Raw genomic sequence first — 17,517 nt, forward strand, 5'->3', positions numbered from 1 at the left:
GCCCAAACGACCAACTAATACACGCACACGATTTCAAATTGGTATTTCTTCGGCGGCAAATAAGTTTTCTCCGCAGGACGGCATTTGTCTTATGGGGTTCAGATTGTCAGGATAGGAACATTAGGCGCCAGCCATTGATGCGCCTATCAACTATTAAATATTGTACGTATATTGAAGTTTTCTGTCAGCATAAGGGCAGTCCTTTTCGGCCAAGGTTTTGCCGATCGTTCTGGCACACTTCTCGGAGTCGCATGTTACTTGGCCTAAAAGTTTATGTCTTGGTGCATCGTGGCGCGATAACGGCCAACGCCGATATGCCCATTTATATATATATATCTTGCGTATTTTTTCTTAGGGGGAGAGTACCCAATATTCAAGATATTTGGCAACTTATCGCACCCAGCGCGAAAAATTTTGAATGCCTGTCTTATCTTGACCGTTGGTAACTCCGGTATAAATCAAACACATCCCTTTACTACAATGCTTGAATATAATGACACAAAGTAGGCAAAGGCAGAGTAAACGTACGATATATACCAATGCTTGAACCGCGAATCAGTAACTGTCTTTACAGCAAAGTATTAACCAACAAAAACTAGTGGAGCAATTGAAGAAAGAAAGCGGGACTGATAATGATGATGATGATCACCGTGCACTAATTAAATTGAGATACACGAGAAACACACAAAAGAAGGAAATGCCGTACGCACGCGCTAACACTGGATGTTAATTCGAGTCTGTGAGCAGCGATCTGTTCATAGATTTGCTGATATCCTTTTGGTGTAACTCCTGGACACAAAATGTCAATAGTATCACAACCATGTTACCTTTAAATATGCTTCAACGATATATAAATATTATAAAAATAAATAGGCCTACTTCAACACATACAAAGAACGTATCTGTCTGACACACTCGCGAAAAGGTTTTTCCAATTACAGCACGAAAAGTAATACATTTGCTCGTTTTGACAATCTGTTTGTTTGTTTGTGGTATCCATGGTGTTAGTCGACTACTGAAGTCGTGCTACAAATCGGCAGTTACGGAAAAATAAGAAGAATATCGGCCTGGTGTAAATGACCATAGTAGTCGACAAACACCATGAATACCCCAAAAACAAACAAACTACTGAAGTCATTTACACCAGGCCGATATTGTTCATTAATTTCCGTAACTGCCGACTTATAGCACGGCCCACCTCTAGGCTTTTTATAAGACACCGCTTACGCGAAAGAGGTGGCGAGGTGGAGCCAAGGTAAACCTCCAACACTTAGGTATCGGAATTCTGCAGTCGGCCTCGGTCGGACTCCAACCCGCAGCCATTGGTGTTGCAGCCGCGGATTACACCTCTGCGCTATCTCGCCATTGCGTATGTGTGTTGGCAATCTAAAATCACATTAGTGGTCTGAATTAAGTCATTTACGCTTCACTTTCTGTGATGTATAGCAATTGAAACCTTTCAAAATGCACGGGTCTCGATGTCGGGCTATCACGCCGTCAATGAAATAAAAAAATACTATGGTAAGAATATAACTTACCATTATTATGTTGAAATATATTAAGAAATAGTTCAATCAAGTACCCACAGTAATTTGATTTTTAGTACGAATTTTATCAATATTTTTACAAAGTTTCTGGAGGCTTGCACGGGCCGCATGCAGCCCGCGGGCCTTAGTTTGCCCACCCCTGATCTAGAACCTCCATCGCATTTTGCAGCGAATCCATTTGCGAGATATAACACTTTTTTCAGACGACACCGGACTTGGCTACGATGAAATTACTGGCGATATTGGAACAAGAGAAAAAACCTTGACAGCAGGGGGTTGCTCAGTAACTTTTCCGACTGGAAGTTTTGACCAGGTCCAGCACGTCACTTTACGTGCTGAGATAAATGCGAGCAAGTGGCCGTCCGGGACCATTGGAATCACACCTACAATAACCATCAATCCGAGCAGCTTAGCGATCCGCGCGAAGGTGTCATTATCAACATGGTGCCATCAGCAGAATAAGCAAGACCACGATTGTATTGTGGACGTTTTGTATTTTGATGAAGGTTTGAATGATTGGAGAATTTTTCATTCCTGTTCGCTTGGGCTGTCAGCAGTGATAAACTTCGAAACCGCACATACTGGACAAATTCTTGCTGTTATCCGAGATGCTTCCATTGTCCAATACGCAATATTGCCTATCTTCTACCACTGGCGAGACGTATTTGCGATATCCCTAGTGCCGCATGCATCATTAGCCATAAGGCATAACTATCGAATGATGCAGAAGCGAATTAATACTGATCTCAAAGTCATTCCGTCCAATCTCCTCTTATGCAGCAGCAAAGATACTGCTGAGAGTTATTACCACGAATACCGTGGCGATGAGAGTCTCGGTGCAACGCCAAAGGACTTCAACCGATTTATCCACACCATAGAAGATATCATATCATGCACGAACATTTCATCGGTCCGTTCAACAGTTCGCAAGCAGACACTTCAAATCGGCTATGGATGCCGGTTAGAACGGGACTCCGTATCAAGACGATTTGGAAATTTTACTTACGAGCCTATATTTATAGTTCGGTAAGATTTTGCCTAATTGTTACTTTATCAGAAGCTCAGTAACAAGATAAACAAAGTAAGCTGGGTAGAATGTGTTGGATATGTTACATGCGATTTTGAAATGAATGTGGCTGATTTTATACTGACTGACGGAATTGAATACATCGATTCCAAGTAAATGATTTAATTGAAGATATGTATTTAATCACAGACAGAAGATGTTAAAATCGGTGCCGGTAAAAGAAAAGTATAATGACTTCAATAAATTAACGAATTGGATTATAATTTACCGTATGTGCATGAAAGGAACAGGTCATTCTAAATGTCATTCTAAGCCAATAATGGATATAGATATCGACTCTTCCTGGTTCTTAACGTATTGCAAATCTTTCTTAGGCTCAGAGTAAGCGATCGACTCCTTCAACCGTCAATCGACCCCGTCGAGCCGGTAACACTCGCTAGTGAAGGTAAGATTCAACATCACGTGCCCACTTGCCTAGAAAATTCGATCCCGAATGAGGAACGATTATAGATTTCCAAGGACGACCAATTATGCGATATGGAAGTAAATGCTTTATATTGAGAACTTAATTATTAACAGCGTATTGTATTGTAATTAGCATATTGTCCATCTTCACAGCAGCGACATATCTAAGGAAAATGTCATTGGAAAAGGATGTCTAATAACACTGGTCTACACGACTTTTGCGCCAGGACTTTTTTGGGTCGATGATACCTAATTTCGGGGCGCTGATTACGAAACTGACGTTATTTCTGCTCTGTCACATCACGTCTTTGTGATATTATCTATGTTGAATATTTCTACTTTTGCGAGGTAGGCCTACTCACGTAGATTTTGGCTACTTGCAGTACTTATTGAAGTGGTAATGGTTTACAACTACTTCAACATCGACCTGAACAGTATTCTGGATGCACTAATTACGTTTACAAGTTGCACCAGTATTATCAGTTAAATTGTCATAAGAAATGCGTCAAATGGTCTCTGAATCATGGTAATGAATATATTTTTTGGAAGATTCCACCCATGGGTGGTTTCATTATAGTCATTTTGCGTTAGCTGCGACGATACATCTTGCGATTTCGTATGTGGTCACCTGTTGAAAGTATGCAACCGCCCTCTCCCGACCAAAGATAATTAGATATTTACTGACTTGTAGTAATTCTCAGACCTTCAATTTCGTCTTCCACTTGGAATAGTTTTCACATGTTTTAGAATTTTTGACTTTACTGGTAATTGAGTAGAAATGTGAGGCGGTACTTGTGCTACATGAGTAGCAACACTGATCACTTCGGCCAACTATAGTTCATAGCAAAATATTACGTAAAATCAGAGACCGCCCAAAATGTAATGCTTTTTGTATTTAGAACTGGCGTTTATTCATGCAAAACACTAACATGAAGCCTCGAAATCATTTAAAAACATCACTAGAAATTAACCTTTCTTGTCACCTCATCCGCATAAGCGATGTCTCAGAAATAGACTACAATTCGGCTGATATGGAATCAAAAATACAGAAAATCGGCCTGGTGTAAATAACCGTTTAGTTGACAAACACCAAGAATACCCAAAATCAAACAAAACAAACGAGAAATTAACCGATGCTCATCTCTGGTTTTGCTCTAAAACATGGTATTCGGTGTACGCAACCGAATGTCCCATGTCGAGGCGAATCAACTGTCCTAGAACCGATGCATATTTATTTCTATTGTGAAGTAGCACGCACTTCAGGTTTCGTGTTGACCTGTAAGCAGTCTCCATTCATCTGGTTTTCTTTGATAGACAATGCAGAAAAAGCCTTTTATATCATGGCAATAAACCAACAGAAAAACAGTTCAGAAACATCTTTTCTCGATTTCGATAAAATGTTACAGTATATGGAAACTGGAAAAGAAGAATTAACAGGATAAGTACAGGTGGAGACTAATGATGATATATTCTTTCAAGTTATCATGATAAGCTCTTTTTTCTTTGGAAAATCAGACAACCTGTTTTATTTAATGTTTCGAACATATTCAATATTTGGGTCATGTACCGAAGTAAAAACTTCTCGTCTACATAATATACCAACAATACAATGTTTAATGTTTGCAAACCTATACATTTTATGAAAAAGCAGTGTGCCGCCACAAAATGCATGGTCCGATCAAATCTACAGGACAGATGTATAAACATAGATTACGTAGGGAACTAAACTATAGGTGCTTAGCTACTAATCACAATCTTTATTTAAACGAAGAATGATATATAAAGATGATAACTGCTACTGACTATAAATAGTTGCATCCACATATCAATTTATGGGTTGGAATGAGGTCCTGATCAAAACAAAAAAGATAGAGAACCGAAAACTCAGGTATTCTGTTCCACAACAACCCTGGTTTCATCATTACAGATGATTTCAATAACAATATTTGATCTGTTGCTGTTGTACGCTCACCGTAATGTCGCTAACGAAATCCGAAATTTGATTAATTTATGAAGATGAGAAAAATACATACCGAAACGATCTTACGTGATAGAGAAATTCTGCGCACGCAATCGGATTCAGCAACCTTAAATTAGCCTAAAATCAATCATTAAAATTCTTGCAGACCAGTGTAATTTTATGGGTCGAAAAGAGCCTCTGATCGAGGGAAAATTAAGAATCACTGGATTCAAGTTCACCTATAACTCACTCATTCTGTACTAAAACAATACAGGTCTCATGATAGATGATTTCAATAACAAAATTGGATCTGTTGCTGCCTGTTGTATGCTAACCGTGAGGTCACCAGCGAAAGCCGAAATTTGAATAATTTACGAAAAATAGAATAATTCATACGGAAATAATCTGACGTGATAGAGTGATTCTGAGCACAGAATCGGATTCAGCAACCTTATATTAGCCTAACTATATAAATCATTAAAATTTTTGGCGCAAAATTGTTTTCGAAATTTGTAGACCAGACTAATCAAGAAGATGGCGTCATTCTGCATTGGCAAATGCAGTATAAATAAAAGGTTTTGATACCAGTACCGGGAAAAACATCACCGAGAATGAACATCACCAAGAATGCCATTACCGAGAATGGTCATTACGGTGAATGGACACCACCGAGAATGGACTTTAGTGCGGAGCATAGACCGGAGCCGGATTGGATATCCGAGCGGATTTTTTCAATTTTGGCCGGATCGGACCGGATCAGTACTTTTATTTGATACGGCCGGAGCCGGATCAGTACTTTTTTGATAAGGCCATAATCTTTATGGTTAAGCATGAGGTTTGTAACTAAATAACTACCAACCAACCAACCACACGCAAGTAACCGCCAAGCCAGTGCGAAAATGAAAGAGCCATATTTATAAATTCGAGGAACCAACGTAACGTGTTGGGCCGGAATTCCGGCCGGACTTTTTCATTTTTGGCCGGAGCCGGATCGGAGTCGGACCAGAGAATTTTGTCGATTCGCTCCGCACTAATGGACATTACTGAGAATGGGTATTACCGAGAACGTACATTACCTAAAACGGCCCATGTCGAGAAATTTATACCTGGACACTGACTCCGGGTGTGACAACGTCATGAATCACAGATACACGATCTATACATAAGCATAACATGCCTGCATTATATACATTGCATTCTCAGTGGTATCCATTCTCGATCATGGTTTGCTCGGTATTGACCGGAAACCAAATACAAGAATGACACAACGTCATGATTTAACTATGGATAAAAACCCTCAAGTACCACATGTGTCCCACTTGTGATGGCCTAATTTTCTATATTCCCCAACACTCACAAAGCGCGAGATTGAACTGCACAAATATGTTATGTGAATAACCCTAATCGGATACGTTCTAAGACCATACAACTTCTGATACCTCAAATGACGAGGTGAAAAATTCGATTGATGCGAAAAGCACCACTAAATGATTTTATGCATGATAATCGATAATATTAATATTAATATTACTATTATTTTTCACCAACGTCAGTAATAAATATATTAATATTGCATCTTTTCGTATTTTTAGCCGGCGTCACAAAACTTGATTCGACAATATGCGTGTATAATTCATGCGTCATTGAGCCGCCGTTGGCAGAGAACTTTTACTTTGGATACCAAGTGTTTCATAACGGTGATAAAAGGGAACTAGCAATCAGATTAATGAAGGACGCGGAGGAACAAGAAATCAAGGATATGAAGACGCTGTCAGATCACCCGAACGTCATCAAAATAATTGCAACTGGAATTTTCAGACTGGAAGGAGGAGATCCAATACTGTACGTCGCCACGGAACCATTATTACGAAACATGCTAATTTACATCAAGCATAGTCAGCAAGATCTTGAAAAAGCTGTGGATATATTTCAACAAATTGTTATGGCTGTTGTTTTTCTTCACAACAATCGAATCAAAAACTTCTGTTTAGCCCCCCAAAATATTCTATTGGCTGCCGACGGACATTCAGTAAAGGTTGCTGTGGTAACAAAGTACAAACAAACGCATACCGATGTCAGAGGGAAAAATGAATCCCATCGATATGGATGCTCGTATTCTTTCTTGGCACCAGAAATACTTCGATCCATGGCAATATCTGCTGGAACATACGATTCGCACATGAGTATACTAAATTTCATCACTAATAATCCGTTCAGTGAATTAATTGGAGTGTCCATGTATGAGTACGATGATCGTGATACTATAGCCCCAGAAGAAATTTCCGAAGCTGCTGATATCTTTTCTCTGGCTCTTAGCGGATTCTATATCATTACTCACGGAATGCATCCATTCGCATGCCGCACTGGAAGCCTACAAGATGCCTCAAGTTTCCCCGGTTTTCCTCTAGAAATGGATGGAATAACAGCATACGTGCCAGAGTTTCCGTATCTAAATAATTTTAAAAGTTATCAGCTGATCAACCTAATATGCAGAATGTTGAACATAGACCCAATGAAACGTCCCTCAGCTACAGAGGTTCGAGGAGATTTATTTTTCAAGGGTGAGTGTAGGAGCAATACGGGTTATGTTTGATATGTCTCATCTGCAATTTTGTGATACGTGCGATACGTAAATATGAGAGAATTGCCGAGTACAATATGCCCGGTATCGGTGATTGTGCTCGCAATTCCAGCTGCAGCCTCATGTGACATAAGTATACCGGTAGAGGCATACGCGCAGACTTGAAAAATCTTGTACTACAATTACTAATCTATATGGTATCCGTAGCAATACTCGTGATTCGAGATAAAGTGTTTGAAATGTCATGCTCTATATTAGGGCCACGCTCTATATCTTATATCGTAAAGAGTCACAACACAAAAATACGAATTTATTGCGTTACAATGAAATGCAGGCTAGCGACTGAAGTTTGTTATTGTGTGGTGATACCATAGTGTCCTATATGGTGTCGACACAAGCAAAGCTCACGGCTCAGTGAAATTGTATCACGTCACAATTTCCATTTGGCTACAGGCAATTTAACGCTCATTTTTGACCGGCTTGCCGAGCATTAAATTTGGTAAAACGGGTATCAACCGAAAGCTGACTCTGCACTGATTACGAAAATATAAATTTTATTCCGCACATTGCCCTGGAACTCCCACAATCTACCTCGATTTTTCCATTGTTATGGAGATTGACATTGCGACCTCAGTAATTCGTGGCAAAGCTTGGATGTTTGGTTTGGCAATGACGTTTCAAGTACCTCGATTACGGTTAATGCAAACTCTTTCTCCCATGCTATTCTAAAAGTTCCATATTTTTGTTCGTACTTTCTTCCGTAGCAATTATCGCTCAACTACATTTTCGTGGCCAAACTCTGCAGTTATTGCTAGCCTTTACAATACAAATCAAAGAGCCGTATTCACCATCGTTAGCCCGGAAATAATTGTGACCTTCGCTACCGTGATTACCGATGAAGTTCCTTGTTAAAAGCAATGATTCATCATTGATTGATCACCACGTGACATGATTGCGGGTGAAGCGTGCAAGTGAACTCGATTCGAGAGTTCAATTGCAAACTTCCAACCCTGTGTAATTCCTCAATCCCAAAAATTTCACAAGTGTTTCATAAATATCAGGGAAAGAAACAACGCGGAGATAACACGCATATTGTTATTATGAGATAGAATGCATTAATTTAAAAACGGGTTGAACCTCTTTAGCAAAATGGCAATAAACAGCAGCATTGTGCAAAGGCCGCATGTGGCTCGTTAGTTGCAGTTTGCCAACCCCTGCTTTATATCAATCCGATCATCCACGGCTGAGAAAATATCTATACATCCTAGTGCTTTATCTTTAATAGTCTCATGCATTGAACTTTCATAAAAGTACTATTCCTTTTTCTACAACTCCATTTACATCTGTCAGAAATAGTAGATAGAGGGCACGAGAAAAAACAGGCGTGGAGTGTGTTAATTCTTTTGTGATGCATAAATGGTAGTGATATATTGCCCGGAAGCGTAATGGTATTGAATTTACGAAAACAATTTGGGTGAAACGATTCATTGGTATCTTCGATCTCGTAGATATTCAGTCCTTTGTTTATGACTACATGAAATGCAAATAACGTTACTATCAGATTACGTAGTTACAATCCGATTCCTGATTTTGCAGATTTGTCAACAGTTTCAAGAATGGAGATGGATTATGAGGTAAAAATTATTACAAGAATTGTGGGTGCAGTACATCAATTAATTCGAGCATCTGACGCCGTCGAATTGGGATTTACTCTTTCATCGTTGTCGACCAGGCTAAACAAAGATAACGAGCAACAATGTTTACAATTAGTGATGGGCGTAATTCCCGAGCATTTGGCTGCGAAGACGGTGACGACCATTGCCACAAATCTAGGAAGAAAACGATATTTCGTTCAAGCCATTTTTTTGTATCGGGCTGCAGTGAATTTGATCCTTACTCGGAAACATTCCACTCATGATGTTTTGAAATCGATTGCAAATTGTGTACTCGGTATAGCGGATATTTTTGGGCAATTACCATGCACGGATCGCCATTATGTTGCTGCTAAATACGCATTCAAATATATGATCGAGACTTTACATGATATGCGCGCTACCAAGGATGTCAGTGATGACGATAAAACCTTGCAGGAAGCATCTTGCCTTGTCAGAATTTCCAATCTTATCAATTTCCAATCGAAGTTACCTGAATTCATGAAAGTAATTACGATTTGCAAAGACGGAGTAGATTCCATAGAAAGACAATTTGGCGAGAGAGCATGCGACCATCGACAATACGTCCAACTATTGAATAACATTGGAAAAACCTTGGGATACTATAGCAAACATTACGAAGCAGAGAAATACTACCAGCGTGCGCTGCAAGCAACTGCAACATCAAGTTATGAACATGAGTATAAGGCCGAGGATGAAATGAAAGTCCGGGCGAACCTTGATCACAATAATGAAATAATTAGGACAATCGAATATTTTCGAAACTTCGTCATGTCAAAGATCAATGTAAATTCAGCGCCGACTACTCTTGGGAGCGACGGAGACCACATTTCATCTTGCGATGAAGGTAATACTCAATCTTATTAAATTTAAACATAAACGAGTATGTTAGGGTGGTCCTTAAAAACGATTATGGGAAAGCTATTGGTCCGACCCTGTCAAAATGTTCTTTTTGGTTAGAAAACACCCTGTGTGAAATGTTTATCGTAATTCAATGAGGTTTAGAGGTGGCTCTATGGAACCGCAATAGAACACATTTGGTCACTTCATAGTTGCTATTGGGTCAACGCTTGAAAGCCTGGATTACCTATTCTGGGTATTGGCTGATCATTGGCATCAGTGCCATGATGTCCAATATCATTCTATTTTGCCAAGTATAAGCTCTGCATGAGGGTGTTGGGGGATATTCTTGCGGGGGCCAGCAACAGCCCTGAATGCAAACTGCAGTTGCTCCTCATGTTTGGTGAGATGGGACGATCTGTGTGGCCGTTGGAGACAAACAGTGTGAGTGTGAAGATTTTTGCAGTAATTAAACTACACTGCCCTTTCTACTTAGCTGTCGAATATTCAAGAAAACCAGCGAAATAACGCAAGTTTTTTTAAAAAGAAGGTGTTGTATTCTTTGTAGATTCAAATCTTCTCTGGAATATGTTGGAAGTTGATAATTACACAATCAGAGTTGGATCAATTGTAATTTGTAATTTTAATTGAATGTAATTAATTACATTTTTCAATGTAATTGTAATGTAATTGTAATTGAAGCATTTTTATTTTGTGTAATTGTAATTGTAATTTGACAAAAATTTTGCTCAATTACAATTTCAATTACATTAAATTGCTATTGAGACCTGACAAGCACAACAAAAAATAATTGACTTATAATGCATTCTCTTCAAATGTCGACAAGGAATTTGGTGGATCCATTCGCGGGAGCCCTTGACTGCGCCCTTACGGGCGAAGTATTTTTTATTTTTACTGCTATGCTGGCCTCGGCTGCCATTGTATACAATTTTTAGATTACTAACCAACGGATGGATTCGCAACACGTGACTCACGATTGAATACGCCGAGAAGCGAACTGCTGAGCCGGCTAAAAGCAGCAGGATTGATAGTCCCATAGCTGGCGATCCAAGCGTCGAAATTTGATATGTATGGTCCTAATCGAAAGCTAGTGTCGCACTGATTCCGCAATAAAAGTATATTTCCAGGCAATGGTACCATCCCAAAATAGTCGTGAAAGTCTGAGAATCGGCATTGTTCTGAACAATCGCTGGGCGTAATTGGTAATTGTTGTGGTCATGCTGCTGCTCTCACTTTTCAGAACAGTCGGCCTTAAACGGCTATTTTGGAGCAGTTACATTGCCCTGACGAGATTTTATTTTGTATTTTCGGAATTATTACATCAATAGCTTACGATAAAAACCAGATGCATTAAATTTGGACGCATCGCCAGCTCTAGGACTACAAAGTTTGCTGCTTTTAGCCGGCTCTGCAGTACGTTTGTCAGTGCATTCATCCGTGACTCACATCTTGCGCATCTATCCGTGGGTTGGCAATCTACAATGGACGAATTTCATTTTTGCTCTCGGGCGCCGCCATCTTGGCCTATGGTTGGCCAGAGCTGAATCGAGCTTCATTGGCGCAGGTGGCTGTTTTGGAGTAGGTTACGTTATTTAACGCCGAGCGTTTTCGCTTTATGGTGGTTCCGTGTTTTGGTGCAAAATAAGTATTGATAAAATACTCATCAATACTATACAATGTTTTTGAGCGAAAAACCGAGCTGGTTTACAGTCGTTTTACAAAGCTTTCTTGTGCCGGTGTGTGACAACTTTTCACTCACAAAAGTCGGGGAACAAGTAAGGCCCTGTGGATATGCAGCTGTATCACAGCTGTTTCAGTTTTATCACCCAAGTATCAGCTGTATCACTCAGGTATTAGCTGTATCAAAGCCAAGGCGGCAATGACTCTGGTCATGATTTTCTGATGATTCGACTCGACTCGACAGCTGTATATCCAGAGGACCAACAAGTAATACCAGATAGACTTTGAGGCCATAGCATAACCCTATCTGTGAAATAGTTGGTCATAACGCATATAAAGTAGTGAATTTATTCGACTAATAATCTTTATGTTTTATCTGTACAGGTTGATTTGCAAAGTACCGTTAAAAATCTATAGGCAATTTTATATAGCTTATAGGAAATCGGATATGAATGCAGATAAGGGACCGCGGACTGTGAAAGGAAGATCCCATTTGCACTGTTGCGTTCCAAAATGCAACAATGACTCAAGAATGACGATGAGTTTATCTTTTCACAGGTTTCATGTTGAAGAAGAACAACAAGGAAAAGTGGGTATTGCTAATCAGTTGTGGTGTGTGGCATGTCTTCTCACTAACTTCAGGGGCCCGTTGTTTTGAATATTCCTACCATGTAACTTTTCTCCATTACATTTTATGTAGTTTCTAATGCATCAGGGACAAGGTCCTTTGTTGTTCCTAATATGCTATTATATTTTGCAATTTGGAAACTAGTACCTTGGCAGTTGGCACGTACTTTGTCTGAATTTCGCAATCTAAAAACTGTAGCATGTAGGCTAATTTGTTTGAATTACTTTTTTCATGTAGTTTGTAAGGAATCTGGAACTATGGTCCTTTGTTGTTCCTAATATGCTATTATAGTTTTCTGATTGACGTTCTATCTGCGCTGCTCTATCTGCACTGCCAATTGTCTCTCTCTTCACAGCTAGCGATCGCAAGGTCTGAACGAAACGTTATTACGAGGTTCATTGACGATGCGTATATTCACAAATCCTCTAGCACACTGAAGGGAGGATACACACAAGTCTTGAGGCATGGTTGACTGCTATTCTATCATAGCATGCAATCCTTTCATTTCCTATCTGTTCAATAAATGATCAACTTTCGACAGATCTCTGTGTTATTTATATTGACGAATTAGACACGTAGACAATGGACGTAGCCAGTTATGCAGAGCTATCCGGGGCACAACTGGAAGTGAGGGGTCATAGCTATCCGGAGCACAACTGGAAGTGAGGGATTTGGTGCATGAGAACACCATGGAGACCAAAGTATAAACCCGGTTAAAATGAAAGATCTCCGGGTCGCCATGACCCTTTCATATCCAGCAAATGGGTTGGGTGTCACTGACAGTTCTAGGCAGTTCGTCATCAGATCTTGAAATAATGTCCATCGTTCCATTGTCCACGGCGTTGTGGTTGGTCAATATGGGACATCTGCACCTGGAAAATAAGAATATGCGGCAGTATTTTGTACTCGTATTTAAAGCTTCGTATAACTCGTTATTATTTGTGAACAATTTCACTGCTTATACTTAGCTCTACAAGTTGTTGCTTTACCAATATCACGCATTGACGGCAGCGAGAGGTAAAAAAAAATTGAAAAACAATTTTTCAAGTTGGGAAAATATTTCTTTGAATACGATCTCATCAGCATAAATTCGGTTTATGTAGACCTTTTTAGAAGGTGTATAGACCACGAAATCACACCATGACAGTCCTGTTAAAGCTAGTTGGCCCATGACCTGATAAAAGTAATTGTCATTATCTTTGAGAAAATAGTCTATTGATTGTCAATTTCAAATTGTGAAGAGGGCTGTTTCTCGACATGGTATGATAGCTCTTCGACTGCACGTAGAAAATTGCAGTGTCATGACATGCTGAAAATACAAATAACTAAAAATTTGATTCAACATTATATAACATCACACTGCCTGCAAAGTGCTGTACATCGCTCAACACTGTGCAGATACCGAGATGATCAAACTCATTACTGATGCTACTTGCGAAGTCATTACTACTAGATCTCAAATAAAAATACGGAAGGGCCGGTGAGAGCCAACGACTGGACTGCTTGAAAATATCTACCAACGACCTATGCTGACATAAATTTCTACATACCTCTAAAATCTGTTATATAAGACTCAGCGAATAATTTTATCCTTTATATTTGTTATTTCCACTGCCCCTCGATTCACTGGCAATCCGCTGTCTACGTCAGCAAAACTGAACGTGGGTAAACCCGTCAACAACTCAGAATATACTAGTTCCATACTCTCGGTTCGATTACCGTCGAAAATGTTCCTGCCATTTGTGACATCGGAGATAAACATTGGCATCAGTGCATTTTGACAAAATGCAGTTCAACGGATAAGGATTCTCAAACAACTAGTGAAGAAATAGGGTCCTGATTTTGCTAGCAATGACATGAAATCAGTCATAAGGACTGTAGCAATAACTAAGAATTCATACGTTCGCAGTAAAGCGTCGCCAGAAGGGCAAAATAATGAGATTGCCTTTGCTGACAATGCTAGCCTTATGGAGGCGAAATCACTCTGGCCAACCATCCACAAGGGGCGCTAAAGCGGTGAGAATCGTCCATTATAGATAACTAACCTACGGATAGATGGGCAGCACGAGAGTCACGGTCGAGTGATGCGGCAACGGCAGATTTGTTGTCGCTTCATAGCATGAAACGGGAGCGTCATTGCTAATCCCATAGATGACGACCCGAGCGCTCAAATTAAATACAGTTGATCTTATTTGAAAGCTACAGTCGCGCTGATTCTGATAATATACATTAAATTTTCATCAAGGCAATGGAACCACCCCGAAATAGCCTTCAAAATATGAAAATCGGCATTGTTCTAAACAATCGCAACCACGCACGGACCGTTGTTATGGTCATTGTGCTGCGTCGTTGCAATTGTTTAAGAACAATGCCGATTTTCATATTTTGAAGGCTATTTCGGGGTGGTTCCATTGCCTTGATGAAAATTTAATGTATATTATCAGAATCAGCGCGACTGTAGCTTTCAAATAAGATCAACTGTATTTAATTTAAGCGCTCGGGTCGTCATCTATGCGATTAGCAATTACGCTCCCGTTTCATGCTATGAAGCGACAACAAATCTGCCGTTGTCGCATCACTCGACCGTGACTCTCGTGCTGCCCATCTCTCCGTAGGTTAGTTATCTATACTACAACACGATTTCAGATCACGATGCTGCATCGTTACTTCGTCTGGCTAACTAACCAGACCACTGGATATTATATAACGTCTTATCTGACAAAGCACGGTTTTGTTTTTACTCCTCATCCTAATTCCTACGTCCCTCGATAAAAATAATATTATTTCTTCAATTATATACTATATACGCAAATCCGACACGTGCATATATTATAATACTTTTTCAACGACATACTGCACCCTATCCTTAATCCTAACCCATAGGAAATTAGATAAATAACATTTTACATTTCCAATTACGTGAGCCATAATTACCGAGCATACAAAACACGCTTATATTACGTCACAATGACATCATACATAGCATACTATGTACGCCAGGGCCGGCCAACCCGTGGCCCGCGGGCCAAATGTGGCCCGCGAGAAGGTTTTGAGTGGCCCGCGAGGTAATTTCCGAAAATTCTAATATCATCAAAAATGGATTGCACAGATTGTGAACTTGCAAGGCGAACCAAAAATTTGATTAGTCTGGCCGCAAGACTTGAGATGTGATGACTAAAATATCAGTTCCGACGCATTGGCAGATCCATCAGCCATTCACATATTGGTATATCTTCGTACAGTACAATAAAGCAAAATAATTTGCGATAGATTTATCAAAGGTGAAAATTTTCTACAAGCTTGGTGCAACATGTTATCACATGATTTCTTGTTTTTAATATTGTTGCCCTTTTGTGAAAATGGAAGAATATCTAATGTATCACACTGTAAAAAATAATCATGGGTGTACCCATAGTCTAGACCTGGTCCCACCTGAGTCATGTTGACATGGAAAAGGCCAATGATAACTTGTCGACATCCATGTAGACCTGTTGACGTCCATGTTCCTACCCATGTCCTAATATTGCCTCAAATTGACCTTTCACCTCTACTAATGTACACATACCCTGTGGTTAGATGTATTTAGCTGTATTTGACATCTGGAATGTTTGCAAGAAAATCTGCGAAAAGTTCAATGAACTCGCTGACGCTGGCGCAAACTTGATGTTGAAATGCAATATGTCGCCAATGTATGATGGAAACTCATTATTCCATCGACAGATTCCCCAACGAAATGGATTGTCCACTTTTTCTGAAGAGTATCGAACTTCATCGTTGGGTAGACATTCTTCGGATCCTATAATGAATATAAATGTCATTACCATCCATGCACTATTCAAGGCACATGGGTTGATAGAATACAGATGAATGGTTTCCAAGGTGGTTTAAAGTTGTATCAATCACAGCCAGTTAAGATGACAAAAATCTATTGCACCTCATTACATTGACCTTGTCTATGAATTGTCTCGGTATGTACAAAATCTACTTTTAACTTGACAATATTAAGTATGCACACATGCACAGTCTTCCATTCCTTTACCTTTGCACCACTATACTATTTGATGCTACGACCTACGATTATCCAATTATTAATAAATGGATGGATTAATGCACGGATGGGCGGTAAATCCAGGATTTGAAAACTTGTATTTTGGTGACGGAGTTCAACTTTGGTGATTGTGACCCGGCCAAAGGTTGTTTGTGTCATTTCTGGGAATTCCAGAGCGAGAATACCGAGAATACCGAGAATACCAGAATACCGAGCGAGATAGTGTAATGGTTATGCGTCCGGCTTCTCGAGCGGTAGGTCGTGGGTTCGATCCCCGGCCGGGTCATACCAAAGACTCGAAAAATGGTATCCGCAGCTATCCTGCTAGGCGCTCAGCAATCACGGATAGCATGGAGGAGACAAAAAAACGGGGGCGCAGACTAGATGACCTCATGGGGCCGTATCGCAACTCCGTCGCCAAAGCATCTCGATGGTGCAGGCGAGAAAGAATATCATATCTCTCTCTCTCTCTCTCTCTCCAAAAACAGAACTACTCGCTTTTTCAAATCCGCAAGTAAAACTAAAACTAGGACTAATCAATCATCTTATAAAATTCAAAACTAGAATTGTAACTAAAATTACTCAATTTTCAAAATCCACAAATATAACTATGACTTACAACTATACCTAGAACTTTTTAAAATTAGATACTAGAACTAGTACTAGCAACCTTTTAAAATCAGGAGCTTACGAACTAAATCACAACTAACAATATCAGTGGTTTTTGACTGGTTTTCCCGCGAGGCAATGGCGCACACTAAACTCACATTGTTTGTAGGGCTGGGCATAATGATTCAAGCACTTGAATCTGAATTGAGTATTATTATTATTATTATTGTAGTATTGTCTTGTAGTATTATTGAGCAAACCCGTTTTGGCCATTATCAACAACTCACCTTATCCACAATCAGGAAGCTGCTGAAGCGTTCATTGAAAATGGTGGGGATGCCGACCACCCAGTCCAATTTCTGATTACCTGAATGAGAAGTGAGAGATCAGCTCAAGTGGAACACTCGAGAAAAAAAAACGTTTTAAAAATTAAAAAAT

The 17,517-nt window shown here is 39.7% G+C and overlaps 1 protein-coding gene and 1 long non-coding RNA gene across 2 annotated transcripts in view; both read left to right on the forward strand.

Moving 5' to 3' along the window:
* LOC145436121 (uncharacterized) overlaps positions 1–12,962 on the forward strand; it is a 76,830-nt gene extending 63,868 nt beyond the window's left edge. Inside the window, exons 4-7 of the mRNA XM_080313403.1 lie at positions 1,751–2,573; positions 2,949–3,019; positions 6,592–7,560; positions 9,177–12,962. Coding sequence (XP_080169529.1) covers positions 1,751–2,573; positions 2,949–3,019; positions 6,592–7,560; positions 9,177–10,120 — 2,807 coding nt within the window. The 3' untranslated portion in view covers positions 10,121–12,962. The remainder of the gene's footprint in view (positions 1–1,750; positions 2,574–2,948; positions 3,020–6,591; positions 7,561–9,176) is intronic.
* A 3,247-nt stretch (positions 12,963–16,209) lies between these two features.
* Positions 16,210–17,190, forward strand: LOC145436115 (uncharacterized). Its single transcript, XR_013914180.1, has 2 exons — positions 16,210–16,544; positions 17,118–17,190. It is a non-coding gene; the product is annotated as an uncharacterized LOC145436115 (long non-coding RNA).
* The last annotated feature ends 327 nt before the right edge of the window (positions 17,191–17,517 follow it).

This window comes from Botryllus schlosseri, chromosome 3 (genome assembly GCF_051294905.1).
Source record: "Botryllus schlosseri isolate E-star chromosome 3, Bs_hap1, whole genome shotgun sequence".
Classification (NCBI taxonomy): Eukaryota; Metazoa; Chordata; class Ascidiacea; order Stolidobranchia; family Styelidae; genus Botryllus; species Botryllus schlosseri.